Here is a 17,865-nt window from a genome sequence, read left to right as displayed (position 1 = left end):
TGGATGAAGGACGGAGCTGTGGATGAAGGAGGGAGCTGTGGATGAAGGAGGGAGCTGTGGATGAAGGAGGGAGCTGTGGATGAAGGAGGGAGCTGTGAATAAAGGAGGGAGCTGTGGATGAAGGAGGGAGCTGTGGTTGAAGGAGGGAGCTGTAGATGGAGGGCGCTGTGGATGAAGGACGGAGCTGTGGATGAAGGAGGGAGCTGTGGATGAAGGAGGGAGCTGTGGATGAAGGAGGGAGCTGTGGATGAAGGAGGGAGCTGTGGATGAAGGAGGGAGCTGTGGATAAAGTAGGGAGCTGTGAATGAAGGACGGAGCTGTGGATGAAGGAGGGAGCTGTGGATGAAGGAGGGAGCTGTGGATGAAGGAGGGAGCTGTGGATGAAGGAGGGAGCTGTGGGTGGAGGAGAGAGCTGTGGATGAAGGAGGGAGCTGTGAATAAAGGAGGGAACTGTGGATGAAGGAGGGAGCTGTGGATGAAGGAGGGAGCTGTGGATGAAGGAGGGAGCTGTGAATAAAGGAGGGAGCTGTGGATGAAGGAGGGAGCTGTGGATGAAGGAGGGAGCTGTGGATGAAGGAGGGAGCTGTGGATAAAGTAGGGAGCTGTGGATGAAGGACGGAGCTGTGGATGAAGGAGGGAGCTGTGGATGAAGGAGGGAGCTGTGGATGAAGGAGGGAGCTGTGGATGAAGGAGGGAGCTGTGGATGAAGGAGGGAGCTGTGGATGAAGGAGGGAGCTGTGTGTGTTACTGGGGTGAAATAAATTAACTTGAACCTTGCCTGTCTCCGCGTGTTGGTGAGAGGAGTGCCAGCTGCACATGTAATTGGTGCTTGTTCTGTAGATTCACACTCTGAATTACAGGGGCTCCTCTACTTATGAACATTCGACTTACGAACTTACAGAGATACGAACAAACTTACCTATTTGGACCGAGAGTCGTAAGTTCAACCGCCGTGCAATAAATGGTGGTGGTGACATCTACATCTGTAGAACGTGAAGAACCAGTGGCATTTACATCTGCAGAACGTGAAGAACCAGTGGCATCTACATCTACAGGAGATTCTACAACTTTTAATGCCACCCCCCGTGTTTAGTGTGCATGCCGTACATTGCATTTGGAATTGCCAGGATGTAAAGTTGAACTTACGAACAAATCGACTTACGAATCGAACGCTGGAACCTAACTCATTCGTAAGTAGAGGAGTCCCTGCAATATTAAAGCTCACGTAATCTTAAATTTCGATTTAAAGCTTTCGTGACTGCAGGGATTCATCTTCTTGATTCTTTCGGTAAAGTCACGTAGAAGGGAAGTAATAAAAAATAAAAATAAAACATAATAGAATAATATAATAAAAAATATAATAAAATAATATAATAATTCTCATCACGTAATCTGTTACCAGGCTTATAGCTTGTCCAAATTTCAGTTTAATATGTCGTAGTAGTAGGCTTTTAAGACCAATATTATCCATAGTATAAGTTTTTTGGGGGGGTTAGATCGCGTAAATATGCGTCGTGTAATATGCATGCGTAATATAAAACATTATGTATGTTTACTAACTGTGAATAACGCAACCAATAATAGAGATCCATTATAATTTATATGAATACATTAACCCACCCCCTTCTGGTCTTCGCACGTGATTGGCTCACAACTCATTCAAAGGTCGTAAATTGGGAGTTCGTAAATCGAGGAATGCCCATACGAATGTATGCGTGTGTGTACGTTGGATTTCTTTCGCACCGTACGTAGATAACTGTGCTCATAGGTGCAAGGGAAGGACAAAAAACTGAACACAACAACAACAACAAGCGGTTATCGAGAAATGAGTTCTCAGTGTAGTAAAGTGGTGTAGTGTAGTGTATAGTGTTGTGTATAGTAGTGTAAAGTGTAGCATATAGTGTTGTGTATAGTAGTGGATAGTGTAGTGTGTAATAGTGTCATGTGTAGTAGTGTAGTGTATAATAGTGTAGTGTATAGTGTAGCATATAGTTGTGCAGTATATAGTGTAGTGTATAGTAGTTTTATTCAATACTACAAAACTATAGTGGTACAGTAGTATATAATAGTGTAATCTAGAAGTACAACACACTAAACACAACAAAACAACAAGCGGTGATATAGAAATTAGTTATCAGTGTAGTATAGTGGTGTGGTGTAGTGTATAGTAGTCTATAGTGTAGTATATGGTAGTGTAGTGTATAGTGTAGTGTATAGCGTAGTATATTCTAGTGTAGTGTATAACAGTGTAGTGTGTAGCGTAGTGTATAGTGTAGTGTATATTGAACTTGTTTTGCACCATATGCAGCCAACCGTAGCGAATCGGAGGTTCAGGGGGAAAGACAACAACCTAAACATAACAAGAACAACAAGCAGTTCTAAGAAATGAGCTCTCAATGTAGTAAAGTAGTGTATAGTAGTGTAGTGTATAGTGTAATGTATAGTAGTATACTAATGTAGTGTAGTGCATAGTGTAGTGTATAGTAGTATAGTGGTGTAGTGTATAGTATATAATAGCGTAGTGTATAGTGTAGTGTATTGTATAGTGTATAACAGTGTGGTGTAGTGTATAGTAGTATAGTGGTGTAGTGTATAATAGTGTAGTGTATAGTTGTGTAGTATATCGTGTAGTGTATGGCAGTGTAGTGTATGTGAAGTGCATAACAATGCAGTGTATAGTAGTATAGTGGTATAGTGTATAGTGTAGTATATAACATTAAAGTGTATACCAGTGTCGTGTATAGCGTAGTGTATAGTGTAGTGTATAGTGTCGTGTAAAGTGTAGTGTGTAGTGTAGTGTATAGTAGTGTATAGTGTAGTGTATAGTGTAGTGTATAGTGTAGTGTATAGTAGTGTATAGTGTAGTGTATAGTAGTGTATAGCAGAGGTGGGACAAAGTCATTGTTATGCAAGTCCAAGTCGAGTCTGAAGTCATCAAATTCATGACTCGAGTCTGACTCGAGTCCAAGTCACATGACTCGAGTCCACACCTCAGAGGTGGGACAAAGTCATTGTTATGCAAGTCCAAGTCGAGTCTGAAGTCATCAAATTCATGACTCGAGTCTGACTCGAGTCCAAGTCACATGACTCGAGTCCACACCTCTGGTGTATAGTGTAGTGTATAGTGTAGTGTATATCGTAGTGTATAGTGTAGTGTATAGTAGTGTATAGTGTAGTGTATAGTGTAGTGTATAGCGTAGTGTATGTTGAACTTCTTTCGCACCACACAGATTCAACCGTAGCTAATCGGAGGTGCGGGTCGAAGGACAACAAACTAAACACAACAACCGCAACAACAACAACAACGAGCAGTGCGTATAACTTTGCTGTGGCCTAGCGGCAAGGACAACATCCAAAGCGTGCACTCATCACACTCCCAACAACGGAACAAATAGCTCCCCCCAACAGCCTGGCAACACACACACACAGAGAGAGAGATCGCCTGCCCGCCTGCCCGCCTGCCCGCCTGCCCGCCTGCCCGCCTGCCCGCCTGCCCCTGGCCACGGAACTCGTCAACGCTGCAGGGCCACGTAGAACACGAGCCAGTAGTGGAGGTTGAAGAGGGCGAACGAGACGGGGAGGACGACGCGGGAAGCTGCGTCCAGGCGGGCCGCTCGCTCCGACGATTCCTCCTCGCTCACCTGGGACACACGGGGGGGGGGTAGCGGGGGAAGGTGGAGGGGAGATGATGCTGCTGATGCTGCGGATGATGCTGCTGATAATGATGCTGATAATGATGCTGATGATGATGCTGATGATGATGCTGCTGATGATTTTGCTGATACTGCTGCGGATGCTGCTGCTGATGATGCTGCTCATGATGATTCTGCTAATGATGCTGATAATTCTGCCGATGCTGCTGCTGCTGATGATGATGCTGATGATGATGATGCTGATGCTGCTGCTGATGATGATGATGCTGATGATGATGATGCTGATGATGATGCTGACGATGATGCTGCTGATGATGCTGCTGATGCTGATGATGATGCTGATGCTGATGATGATGCTGATGATGATGATGCTGATGATGCTGATGATGATGCTGATGATTTTGCTGATGCTGCTGCTGATGCTGCTGATAATTTTGCTGATGATGATTCTGCTCATGATGCTGCTGATGATGCTGATGATTCTGCTGATGCTGATTCTGCCGATGCTGCTGATAATTTAGCTGATGCTGCTGCGGATGCTGCTGCTGATGATGCTGCTCATGATGATTCTGCTAATGATGCTGATTATTCTGCCGATGCTGTTGATGATTTTGCTGATGCTGCTGCTGATAATTTTGCTGCTGATGATGATTCTGCTCATGATGCTGCTGCTGATGATGCTGATGATTCTGCTGATGTTGATTCTGCTGATGTTGCTGCTGCTGATGATGATGAAACGATTGCTTCACCTGACGTGCAGACACCTGCGTCTGCTGCTGCTGCATCTGCTGCTGCATCTGCTGCTGCTGCTGCTGCTTCTGTGCTGCCGTTCCCTCCTTCTGCTCGAGCACGGAGACCAGCACGGACTCGAGCAGCGCGGAGAAGACGAACACCAGGCACGTGGTCATCCAGATGTCCATGGCCGTGATGTAGGAGAGCTGGTCGCGGGGTGGAGGGCGCGGGGCGACAGGACCGGCTCAGATCATCGTCACCGATGGTGTTGGCCGTGAGTGGGAATTGAACTCGGGTCACCGGGTTCGTAGCACAGCGTAGCGCTAAACGCTGCACCCACCACTGTCCAGGCTTGGTGCAGGAGGAGGTTTCGGGACAAACCCAGCAGGTGCCATAGGTTGGCTGAGATGACCGGCAGATGCACCACCTGTACCCCCTACTGTGCCAGGCTAGGTGCAGGAGGAGGTTTCAGGACAAACCCAGCAGGTGCCATGGGTTGGCTGACTGAGATGACCGGCAGATGCACCACCAGCAGATGTGCCCCCTACTGAGCCAACTCGCTGCGTTGGCTCAATGTTGTGAGCATCGCTCCTCTGCCTCTCCGTTATTGCCGGAGGGTGACCGCCTGTAACTGCCCAGCATCTGCGGTGTTCTTCACGCATCATCCCCATCCACCCACCCACTTACCCACCCCAGAGCCGGCCCAGCCACTAAGCGGCCCTTGCAATTGCAAAGGGCCCCGTGGCCAGCAGAGGGCCCCCTAGAGTCACTGCTAGCTAGTAGGCCTTACTTAAAACGGTCAAAAGGGCCTCCAACCAAATTTTGCTTAGGGCCCCCAAAGGTCTAGGGCCGGTTCTGACCCACCCACACCACCCCAACTCCATCTCCCCCACCAATCACCTTGGGCAGGGAGAAACGCGAGCCGCTGATCTGCGTGGTCATGGTGAGAACTGTGGTGATGCCCAGCGCCACGCGCGCCACCATCGCCTGTGTCTTCATCCAGGAGGAGAGCCACGACACGACCACGATGAGGGTGCTGGGAGCGTAGATCTGGATGACGTAGAAGCCAGTCTCCCTGCGCAGTGAGAATGTGACGGAGATTTGCGAGTATGTGCCTGGGGTGGGGGGTGGGTGGAGGGGTGTGTGGAGGGGTGGGTGGAGGGGTGTGTGGAGGGGTGGGTGGAGGGGTGGGTGGAGGGGTGAGTGGGTTGGGTGGGTGGATTGGGTGGGTGGGTGGAGGGATGGATGGATGGAGGGGTGGGTGAGATGGGTGGGTGGGATGGGTGGGTGGGATGGGTGGGTGGGAGGGGTGAGTGGAGGGGTGGGTGGAGGGGTGGGTGAGATGGGTGGGTGGAGGAAGAGGCCAAAGTCAGAATGACGTTTCCAGGGACGCTTTCAACTTACGAACGTTTAAAGATATGAACAATCCCTTCCCCGTACTTCCAGTTTCCTGTTCAAAAAAATTAAGGATGCATCCTCGTAATTCAAGATTATACGTACATTCCACTTTCGCTTTACAATCATGAAAACGTAATAATTAATAACAATACTTTCATGTGCAGGGACACTACTTACGAACATTCGAACATTCAGCAGATACGAACAAATCCTTTTAACACGTAGCCTTTCGCGACCAATATCATCCATAATAGAGGTTTTTATTGGGGGTTAGAGCGCGTAAACATATAAATGTGTCATTAAACCCGCCACCACCCGACCCAGCCAACTAGTAAGCGTTGTCACGTAAACGAGAAGTCGTAAGTTCAACCTCCGCGTGATAAATGGCGGTGGTTGTTCGGGTGTGATTACCCAGCATTCCCAGCATTTCATTTCTGCCTGGGTCGCCACCATCGATGCTCTCTCTCTCTGCTTTTCACGAACATTATTAACCCCCCCCCCCGTCGTGTCTTAGAAGCGTAAGAGTGGTGAGAGTGTTGAGGGTGGTCGTAGCAAGAGGGGAGGAGATCACACACACTCCACTCACTCACTCTGTAGTACGGACGGAGATCATACAAACTCCACTCACTCACTCTGTAGAACAGGGGGAGATCACACAAACTCCACTCACTCACTCTGTAGTACAGGGGGAGATCATACAAACCCCACTCACTCACTCTGTAGAACAGGGGGAGATCACACAAACTCCACTCACTCACTCTGTAGTACAGGGGGAGATCATACAAACCCCACTCACTCACTCTGTAGAACAGGGGGAGATCACACAAACTCCACTCACTCACTCTGTAGTACAGGGGGAGATCATACAAACCCCACTCACTCACTCTGTAGAACAGGGGGAGATCATACAAACTAGACTTTCGGGGGGGGGGGGGGGGGGGCGAGAGACCGACGAGAGAGGCCGAGGATATGCCGTCGCTCCGCGCCTCTCACCGACGGAGTAATTCTGCGCGCCGTTCTTGACGATGATGTGCGGCCCCAACGAGAACTCGTTGAGTCTGATGAACTTAGACACGAAGACCGCCTCTGGCGTGGCCCAGCGGAACTCGAGGTCGCTCACCATGCTGCTGACTTCGAGACGACAAATACATAACATACGCATGAAAGCACAATCGTACAGACATAGTACGTCTATGGGGACCCCCCCTTTGTTAAGTTTGTTTTACAACTGTTTTTTAATGCCAAGGTAGAAGGCCACCCAAATTTTGTGGGTTAGATCGCGTAAATATATAAATGTGTCGTTAAACCCGCCACCACCCGACACAGCCAATTAGTAAGGTAAGCAAAACATGCCAATTCGTGACCGGTGTGTTGGAGAGCAAAGCCGCAATGTAGCTCTTTTTGGCAGAAGCGACCATTGCCGCCGTCACACGTGATGACGGAGTGGCTCGCCGCGTGGAAACTTTTGTCTGCCAAGTGCTCTAAACGTGTTGTGACTCTAATTCTAAATGCGGAGGGGAAGAAACCAGAGGCACCCAGAGACAAAATCCGCGTGGCCACGGGGAGAGAGAGGAAAGTAAACTCCAAATATACAGCAGCAGGCGTCGGAATCAAACACACAACCTCCAGTATGCCAGGCGAGGTAGTTAACACCTAACTCTTAGTTTTTGTCGGTAAAGTCACGTAGGTAAAAAAATATATATTTTTAGCTGTGACGGTCCCACCTGAAGACGGAGACTTGTGTTGCCTCTGAAACGTCGTGATTTAATTGAGTTATTTTCATTTATTATTATTATTTTATTATTATATACATATATTTTTTTACTTACGTGACTTTACCGAAAAAAAACCTAAGAGTATGAATCCTTGCAGTCACGAAAGCTTCATATCTAGAATTAGTTACAGTAACACCTCCTCGCCAACCATGGTGCCCTTAAAATGGCAGCCTTCCACGTGGCATTTGCCTTCTGCAATACAATCCCCAACCCTCCCTCCCCCCAGCGATAGTACGCAACGGTGGAACATCTCCGCGCGTGCGAAATCTTACAGCTTTCCAGGTAGATGGGGCAGATCTGTGTGTCCATGGGGAAGTTGCGCAGATCCATGGGGCAGGCGAGAGTCAGAGAGAGCCTGCGGAGAAACGTGGAAGACAAAGGGGCCGCGTGTTCCTCTTCATACAACAACGTGTAGGGCACACAACACACACAGAGACACAACAACAACCGCCATTCGCCACTAAGTGGCGGTGACGTCACCACGACGCTTGTGCCAGTCCATGTGCACCTTGAGACCACACACAGACACACAAAAAACAAAGATCCCCCGTATAGCCTTAACAGATTGTTGGGCAAGCGCTGTTAGCAAGCACCTATGAAGGCTGGCCCTGCACATGAGGGGTGGGTAGCCAACATCACGCCCGGCCGCCTTTGTCTCCCTAGTGACGATGTTTACACACCACACTAATCGACCTAGGCCCAGGACCAGTTCAGATCATTGTCATTGGTGTTGGCCGTGAGCGGGAATCGAACCTGGGTCGCAGGTTAGGAGCGCAGCGCGTTAACCGCTACACTACCGCTTCCCACAGACACAACACACAGACACAACACACACATAGATACCAGACGCGGTGGCTATGAGATGATAATGACGTTACCTCGTATGAAGGAGGTTGTGGGTTCGATCCTGACCCTGACACCTGCTGTATATTTGGAGTTTGTGTATCTCTCTCATCATCATCACCACGGTGGCTAGGAGATGTTAACTATCTTGCCTCGTATGCAGGAGGTCGTGAGTACGATCCATACTCTGATGACGCCTGCTGCTGTATATTTCGAGTAGGCATCTCTCTCTCCCACTATTGCTCCCCCTCCCCCCCAACAACAACACAAAGCTCCTCGACAAAAGCGGCTCCGGACGTAGTTGCGGGAAGATTAATGGCCGCCTGCACGCTCGCACGCCACGTGGGGACCGACCGGATGGAGTAGGAGACGGTGCCGTTGTTGAAGATGCGCAGCAGTGCGTTGGGCATGGTGATGTCGTGGAAGCTACCACGCTTCTCATTCGAGTAGTGCAGCCGCGGCTTCCAGATGGAGCCCATCAGGCGGTTGCCTGGGTCCACCCACGTCGAATTGCCGTTGCCCGTCTTGTGCACCAAGCGGGGGTCCGTCCACTCCATGCCCTGGTGGACCATGATTTGGTACTCCTGCCACCAACCCCCACAGCCCCAGACGCGAGATGCCAAGAAGAATTTAAATACAATCTTGATTTGAAGCTTTCGTGACTGACTGCAGGAATCCATATTTTTTTATTCTTTCGGTAAAGTCACGTGGGTATAAAATGAAAATTAAAAAAAATCACGACGTCCGTCATCAGCTGGGAAACCATGCTTTCCCACCTGATGACGGACGCTTGTGTTGCGCCCGAAACGTCGTGATTTGTTTTATTTTATAACCACGTGACTTTGCCGAAAGAACCACAGAGTAATTTAAATACAGCAGGATTTTGGATAAATAATAAAATTAATCTAGCTCAGTGTCTCTGTAGCCCAGTCTCTCTGTAGCCCAGTCTCTCCTAGCCCACTCTATATATAGCCCAGTCTCTCTGTAACCCATTATTTCTGTAGCCCAGTCTCTCTGTAGCCCAGTCTCTCCTAGCCCACTCTATCTATAGCCCAGTCTCTCTGTAGTCCAGTCTCTCTGTAGCCCAGTCTCTCTTGCTTTTCATTAAAAAAGAACACTGAGTACATCACAGCGGCAACATACATGAACACGTTTTCGCTAGAACGCAGTTATTCCATTAGGGAACAGTTTTCGCACAACGTGGAATGTGCACCGTTATAACGCGGAACGTGTGTACACCGTTATAACGTAGAATGCATACACAGTTATAAGGCATAAACGTGTACACCGTTATAACAGGTACACCGTTATAACGAGATACACGTAGACCATTATATAATGCGGAACGCGTACACCGTTATAATGCATACACCTTCTTGGTTTTTTCGATAAAGTCACGTAGAAGGGAAATAATAACATAATAAAAATTAAACATAATAAAATTACGTACACCGCTATAACGTGCACACCGTTACAACGCGACTTGGTGAAGTGATAGAGTATGCGGAGTGACACGGTAACGTGGTGGTGGTGGTGGTGCACCCTCAGTTCTATGTCCCGCCATCTCACTCCTGTGAGTCTGTATACATCGTGTGCACCTTTATTTAGGGGGAAATTGTTTTCGCTCAATAGGTGTGTGGAACATTTCAGGGACGCGTCTACTGCGTTAACCGAGGACTAGCTGCACTGATCCCTGCGCGTGCGTGAGTGTGGTGTGTGGGTATCACTCACCATTGTGCTCTCCTCGATAGAACCGAACTCCATGATAGTCAAATGACAGTTCACAATTACGGGCTCCCCTGGTACAAACACACACACACACATGCATACAGACAGATGCACACACACTTATATTCATAAATTGTAGTGTCATTTCAATGTACTAATTTGTGTGAACGTAAGATGGAAACATTTTCTCATAGCAGCTGTGTAGTGCCGTAGATTGGCCACACTTACCGGCAGTGGTAGACAGGGCCCATCTGCAAAAAGTAGGCTGTGTCCCTAGGCTGTAACAGTGTATCAGGACTGTCGGAGTGGTGTATTGTAATAAAGAAGTTGCCTATGCGAAGTGTCTCCGGAACCCATTACATCTGTGAAGGACCACCCTTTTTTGAAACCGCATTGGGGCTCCGCAAGCCTTTCCTCAGCGTGCCGAGCAAGGCGATGTTGAATAATCCTTGCCAGGACCTTTCTAAGAAGGGGGACCACCATGGCATCATTCCAATCTAAATTTGAAGCTTTCGTGACTGCAAGGATTCATACTCTTAGGTTTTTTCGGTAAAGTCACGTAGGTAAAAATAAAAATGATAAAAATAAAATAAGAAATCACGACATTTCGGAGGCTTGTGTTTCCTCCGAAACGTCGTGATTTATTATTTTATTTATATTATCATTTTTTATATATTTTTAAAAATCTTTTTACCTACGTGACTTTACCGAAAAAACCCAAGAGTATCATTCCAATCCTGCGGAATAACGTCCAGTGGTCCAGATCCTGACTATGATGTCATGTAGGGCAGTCTGCGCACACATGGCACTCTCGATCCGAACAGGCAACTGGACATAAGGACAGGTTTGTCCATGTCTCTGAACGTACGTAAGTCGCCTGTTCATAAGCAGAGGAGTCCCCGTGTTTATATTACCCTTTGTAGTGTCACACAGCACCATTGACGAGCGTGTTTCTGTGATACATTCATCTGAGAATAAACGACGCGAAACGACATATGGGCGAGGGGGGGGGGTTTGGATATCGACGATGACGCTGAAAACGGATAAGTAAATTTGGGGCCGCATCTTTACCGTTCAGCTTGGGCAGAACGCCGCGGTCGTAATTACGCGAGTTGATGATCTTTAGGAGGCTGTCGATGTCCCCTCTGCAAAGCATCGACGCGAGAACGTGAGCGGCGGGCGTAGAACTCACGCCCCAACACACAAAGACAAAGATCCCCCGTGTAGCCTTAACAGACTGTAGGGGCAAGTGCTGTTAGCGAGCACCTATGAAGGCCGGAACGGTACACGAGGGGGTGGGTGGCCAGCACCACGCCCGACCGCCTTTGTCTCCCCAGTGGCGATGTTTACACACCGCACCAGGTACTCATTTAAGGCTGAGTCGACTTAGGGGAGGCCCAGGACCGGTTCAAGATAATCGTCACTGGTGTTAGCCGTGAGCGGGAATCGAACCCGGGTCGCCAGGTTCATAGCGCAGCGTGCTAACCGCTACACTACAACACACACAGACATATACACGCGCACACGGCAAGGCGCGTTCCTGAAGGCGAAAAAGCTCGTAAAACAAAAATTGTTTCAAGCAACGGATTTAGCCCCGGCCCCCTCTCCCCTGTGACGTCACGGTGACGTCCGGCGAGGTATGACGCAACGACCACGAATAACATCGCCGTACCGCTCGGCCACGCGGCTCAAGAATGCAGTTTGTCGTTGACGGCTTCGTAGCCGCGTTGTAACGGTGTGTGTGTGTGTTCCTTGTTGTAACGGTGTGTGTGTGTTCCTCGTTATCACGGTGTGTGTGTGTGTGTTCCACGTAATCACGGTGTGTGAGTGTTCCTCGTTGTCACGGTGTGTGTGTGTGTGTTCCTCGTTGTAACGGTGTGTGTGGTCCACGTGATCACGGTGTGTGTGTGTTTCTCGTTATCAAGGTGTGTGTGTGTTCCTCGTTATCAAGGTGTGTGTGTGTTCCTCGTTATCAAGGTGTGTGTGTGTTCCACGTTATCAAGGTGTGTGTGTGTTCCACGTTATAACGGTGTGTGTGTGTTCCTCGTTATCAAGGTGTGTGTGTGTTCCTCGTTATCAAGGTATGTGTGTGTTCCTCGTTATCAAGGTGTGTGAGTGTTCCACGTTATCACGGTGTGTGAGTGTTCCACGTTATCCAGATGTGTGAGTGTCCCACGTTATCAAGGTGTGTGTGTGTCCCACGTTATCACGGTGTGTCCCACGTGATCACGGTGTGTGTGTGTTCCACGTGATCACGGTGTGTGTGTGTCCCACGTTATCACGGTGTGTTCTGCGTTATCACGGTGTGTGTGTGTGTCCCACGTTATCAAGGTGTGTGTGTTCCACGTTGTAACGGTGGGTGTGTGTTCCACGTGATCACGGTGTGTGTGGTCCACGTTATAACGGTGTGTGTGTGTGTCCCACGTTATCAAGGTGTGTGTGTTCCACGTTGTAACGGTGGGTGTGTGTTCCACGTGATCACGGTGTGTGTGTTCCTCGTTATAACGGTGTGTGTGTGGTCCACGTTATCAAGGTGTGTGTGTGTGTTCCACGTTGTAACGGTGGGTGTGTGTTCCACGTGATCACGGTGTGTGTGTTCCTCGTTATAACGGTGTGTGTGTGGTCCACGTTATCAAGGTGTGTGTGTGTGTTCCACGTTGTAACGGTGTGTGTGTGTCCCACGTTGTAAAGGGGTGTGTGTGTGTTCCACGTTGTAACGGTGTGTGTGTGTGTCCCACGTTATCAAGGTGTGTGTGTGTGTTCCTCGTTGTAACGGTGTGTGTGTGTCCCACGTTGTAAAGGTGTGTGTGTGTTCCACGTTGTAACGGTGTGTGTGTGTGTTCCACGTGATCACGGTGTGTGTGGTCCAGGCTAAAACGGCGGTGTGTATTACCGAGTTGCACCAAAAGTGCTCCCTCGTGCAAGAAACTGTGTTGCAGCGAAAGCGCGTGGCAGTGTGAACACATTCTAGATTTGAAGCTTTCGTGTGACTGCAATGATTCATAATCGTAGGTTTTTTCGGTAAAGTAATAGTAGAAATAAAATAAAATAATAAATCACGACGTTTCGGAGGCAACACAAGTCTCCGTCATCAGGTGGGACCGTCACAGCTATATTTACTGTATCAAGTGAGGCAATTTTTTTGTGTGCACACAGCCACGCTCGTTAAGCGAGGACTGCACCCTGTCTGTAGATTCGTTAAGCGAGGACTGCACCTTGTCTGTAGATTCGTTAAGCGAGGACTGCATGGAGTTTGTAGGAACGTTAAGCGAGGACTGCACCCTGTTTGTAGGCTCGTTAAGTGATGACTACACGGTGTCTGTAGATTCGTTAAGCGAGGACTGCACCTTGTCTGTAGATTCGTTAAGCGAGGACTGCACCTTGTCTGTAGATTCGTTAAGCGAGGACTGCACCCTGTCTGCATACTCGTTAAGCGAGGACTGCACGGAGTCTGTAGGCACATTAAGCGAGGCCTCGAGCAGCAGCACCCCTGGGACTCACCTGACAGGACGAGAACTCAGAGTCGCCACCACGGCCACCACGAAGGCAGCGAGCAGAAGATGCCGTCTCATGGCTGAAAAGATAAGAGGGGGGGGGGGGGGGGGGTGAGAGAGAGGGGGGGGGGTGAGAGGGGGGAGGGTGAGAGAGAGAGTTCCATCCAGCAGAAGTTGGAGAAACACACACAAAGACACAGCTCCCCCGTGTAGCCTCTAACAGACTGCAGGGGCAAGTGCTGTTAGCGAGTAGCACCAATGAAGGCCGGCACGGCGCACGAGGGGGTGGGTGGCCAGCACCACGCCCGGCCGCCTTTGTCTCCCCGGCGGCGATGTTGACACGCAGCACCAGGCTGAGTCGATCAAAACCCAACGAAAAAAAACCCACCCCTGATGCATTCACTTCGCCAATGATTTGTCTTTAAACATCGCCAGTGATGTACAGCTCCCTCCTCCCTTCCCTACTACCTCTGCGTGTGGACCCGATCGGGTTGGACAGACGACAGACCCCAGGAGGAGTTTTTTGCCAGTTGATTCGCTCTCGTTCTCTGTCTCTCTCTCTCTAGTCTCACCCGCAACTCGGTGGAAGAAGACGTGGCGACTGTCTGGGTGGTTGCCTCGGCACTGCGTGCAAGCGACTCCTTGATGTGCCGTGAGGTGTGTGCATCACTGCGTCGTGTGGACCCCACCCCCTCCTCCCCATAGCGTAGAGAGAGTAGGGAGAGAGGGGGTAGAGAGAGAGGGGGGGGGGGTAAGGAGATCAGAGCGTGAAAGCTATTGTGAAATATTTCATTTAAAAAGGGGGGGTGGGGGGGGGTTACATAAAGCAAAGCATAAAAATAATGATGAACGAAGCAAAGTGCCGACTACACCGAGCATCTTCTTGTTTACTCTGGTCGTAAAAAAAAAATAGAGAGACGACAATGTTGTTGAGCCTGTACGATCTGGCAATTCACCAAATCCTGGCTCTGCTGATGAGACACTGAAAGTGGAAAGCGGTCCAGAGATGTTGCTGGGTCTTGAATGAACGCTGCTGAAATCACGCACGCCCAGAATGTGCGATGATGGGGATGGCTGAGGAGTAATTGAGGATAACTCTTTGGTTATTTCGGTAAAGTCACGTAGAAAGATAAAATAAAGAATTAAATAATAGCATACGACGTTTCGATTGCAACACAAGCAATCATCATCAGGTACAGATGACAAAACAAACCTAGTAAACTTAGAAACATAATGCAATACAACACAGAGAGTCGGCTAATATAACAGTCAACATCCTACCTGGTTGATTACGTAATCAACTGTTATGTCGTATACTCTTACACCAATGGAACCTCCTTTGCCAGTAGCAAACTATGATAATTGTTTTTTGACCCTTTTATCTGGCAATAAAACTGACACCTTTTTTTTACAAGGAGTCATGTTTGCATTGACCACAATATCTGCGGTCGGAATGCAAACAAAAAACGCAACTCTGATAATGTATGCACTGTCCTTGAAATTGATTAGCACCTTACACACACACACCTTACACACACACACCTTACACCAGGGGTCGGCAACCAAAATAACAAGAAGAGCCATTTCTTTCCAATGCGGTACAAAATTCAGTATTTCAAGAGCCGCAATGCATCTGAGTACATACTGTACATACGTACATATCGTCAAGAAGCAGCCCGTAAAGAGCCGCATGCGGCTCCGGAGCCGTAGGTTGCCGACCCCTGCCTTACACACACACCTCACACACACCTCACACACACTCCTCACACACACACACCTTACACACAAACACACCTTACACACACACCTTACAGACACACACCTTACACACACACATTATACACACACCTTACACACACACACACACCTTACACACACACAGATAGATCTCACAGTCAACAAGGCGGGCCGGCGCGGCACGGTAGCAACTACAGTAGTGGTGGTGGTGTTGATAATGGTGGTTGATGGTGGTGGTGATGGTGGTGATGATGATAGCGGTGATGGCGGTGATGATGGTGGTGATGATGGTGGTGATAATGATGCTGATGATGGTGATAATTATGATGGCGGCGATAATGGTGATGATGGCGGTGATAATGGTGGTGCGGGTGGTGATGATGATGACGATGGTGGTGATGGTGATGATGGTGGTGATGGTGATGATTATGATGGTGATGATGGTGGTGATGATGATGGTGGTGATGATGGTGGTGATGATGGTGATGATGATGGTGATGATGGTGGTGATGATGGTGGTGGTGATGGTGATGATTATGATCGTGGTGATGATGGTGATTATGATTGTGATGATGATTATGATGGTGTTGATGATGGTGATGATGGCGGTGATAATGGTGGTGCGGGTGTTGATGGTGATGATGATGGTGGTGATGGTGATGATGGTGATGATGGTGGTGATGATGGTGGTGCGGGTGTTGATGGTGATGATGATGGTGGTGATGATGGTGGTGATGATGGTGATGGTGATGATGATGGTGATGATGGTGGTGATGATGGTGATGATGATGGTGATGATGGTGGTGATGGTGGTGATGATGATGATGGTGGTGATGATGGTGGTGATGATGGTGTTGATAATGGTGGTGCGGGTGGTGATGGTGATGATGATGATGATGGTGGTGGTGATGGTGATGATGATGGTAGTGATGATGATTATGATGATGGTGATGATGATGGTGGTGGTGATGATGATGATGGTAGTGATGATGATGGTGGTGATGGTGATGATGATGCTGTCGATCAGTGGTTCCTCTTATTATTAACCAGGAGGTGCGTGATGCCCCTTTTGGGGGGCGGGCGCGTGCGAGACGCGTGGCCAGAATTCTTTAAAAACAGCTAATCGTCGAAGCACGCACATTCAGCACGGGTCACTTCAAGCGACAACTTACTTCGTTTCATCAACAACAACACAACCCCTCTATGTGTTTATTGACATCGTTCCATTTGTGTAACGATTGAGGAGCCCAGAGGGGTGCAAGGCCGCATGCGGTCAAGGTCTAAGAAGCACGCCACCCACCATAGATGGTCTACGGGGGGTCGGGGTAATGCGACATCGAGACGATGCTGGGATCCGCTGACTCTGTTTGGCCAGAGACCTCGGCTCACGAGGATAAGAGACTGAGTTCAACACAACCACCACCACTATCATCATCTTCATACACCTTAACCACGATAGCCACCATCAATTACATAACCACAACAATCACCATTATACACCACAGTAACCACACAGGGTAGAGACATCGTTACCGCATTGATCTTAATCCAGCAGTAGATAGACCAACACAGCCCCCCCCCCCCCGTCTGTTGGACTTCAGAGGCCATCCACTTGGGTTGACGAGCTTAAGTCCCCCTCCCCCCGCCCCTGCTCGCCACGTGTACCCCGAGCTTGTGTGGGTGATGCAGCCGCATTAATCCGAATGTTTGTCCCCGTGAGTCCGTAGATATACGCGTGCACACAAATCACGGTGGATCACGTTGCATGCATAATCATCAGCAGCAGTAGCAGCAGCAGCAGCCGCCGCGCGCGCTCCGTGTGTCATTGTTTGTTTATTCAACTTTGTTGAACCACCTGGCTGCGGGATTTGGGGGCTAAGCTTTAGCAGCTCGCTGCTCTCGGTGGCGAGGAGATGTCGACTACCTCGCCTGGTACGCAGGAGGCTTGTGGGTTCGATCCCGACCCTGACGCCTGCTGTTGTATGTTTGGAGTTTGCGTCTCTCTCTCTCTCATCATCATAACGGTGGCTAAGAGATGTCAACTCCCTCGCCTGGTGTACAGGAGGTCGTGGGTTCGATCGCGATCCTGACGCCTGCTGCTGTATACTTGTAGTCTGCGTCTCTTTCTATCATCATCACCACGGTGGCTAAGAGATGTCAACTCCCTCGCCTGGTGTACAGGAGGTCGTGGGTTCGATCCCAACGCTGACACCTGCTGCATATTTGGAGTCTGTGTCTCTCTCTCATCATCACCACGGTGGCTAGGAGATGTTAACTACCTCGCCTGGTGTACAAGGAGGTCGTGGGTTCGATCCCGACCCTAACGCCTGCTGTTGTATGTTTGGAGTTTGCATTTATATCATCGTCGAAAACGTTTTGGATTAGCCATATGTGTTTGTTGTTGTACAGAGTTGAACTGATCACTTTAATCAAAATAGTTTTATGGTTGTTATTGTTTGGGATTTTTGCACACAGCATTGATGTACGGTGCTTTTTCTGGAAGAC

At 49.0% G+C, this 17,865-nt stretch overlaps 1 protein-coding gene across 1 annotated transcript; it reads right to left on the bottom strand.

Moving 5' to 3' along the window:
• Positions 1-3,512: 3,512 nt before the first annotated feature.
• Positions 3,513-14,290, bottom strand: LOC133339644 (glycine receptor subunit alpha-2-like). The gene is given in 12 exon segments (XM_061547800.1): positions 3,513-3,629; positions 4,403-4,591; positions 5,286-5,500; positions 6,777-6,914; positions 7,831-7,913; positions 8,756-8,985; positions 10,133-10,200; positions 11,201-11,274; positions 13,631-13,703; positions 14,012-14,066; positions 14,069-14,127; positions 14,221-14,290. Coding segments are annotated over 12 exon segments (1,371 nt in total).
• Between the last annotated feature and the right edge of the window lie 3,575 nt (positions 14,291-17,865).

Source organism: Lethenteron reissneri, unplaced genomic scaffold (assembly GCF_015708825.2).
Source record: "Lethenteron reissneri isolate LAM-NWPU_2019-01 unplaced genomic scaffold, ASM1570882v1 scaffold_1938, whole genome shotgun sequence".
Lineage (NCBI taxonomy): Eukaryota > Metazoa > Chordata > Hyperoartia > Petromyzontiformes > Petromyzontidae > Lethenteron > Lethenteron reissneri.
Note: the sequence above shows the minus strand (reverse complement) of the source record. Positions and strands in the feature narration are given on the sequence as shown.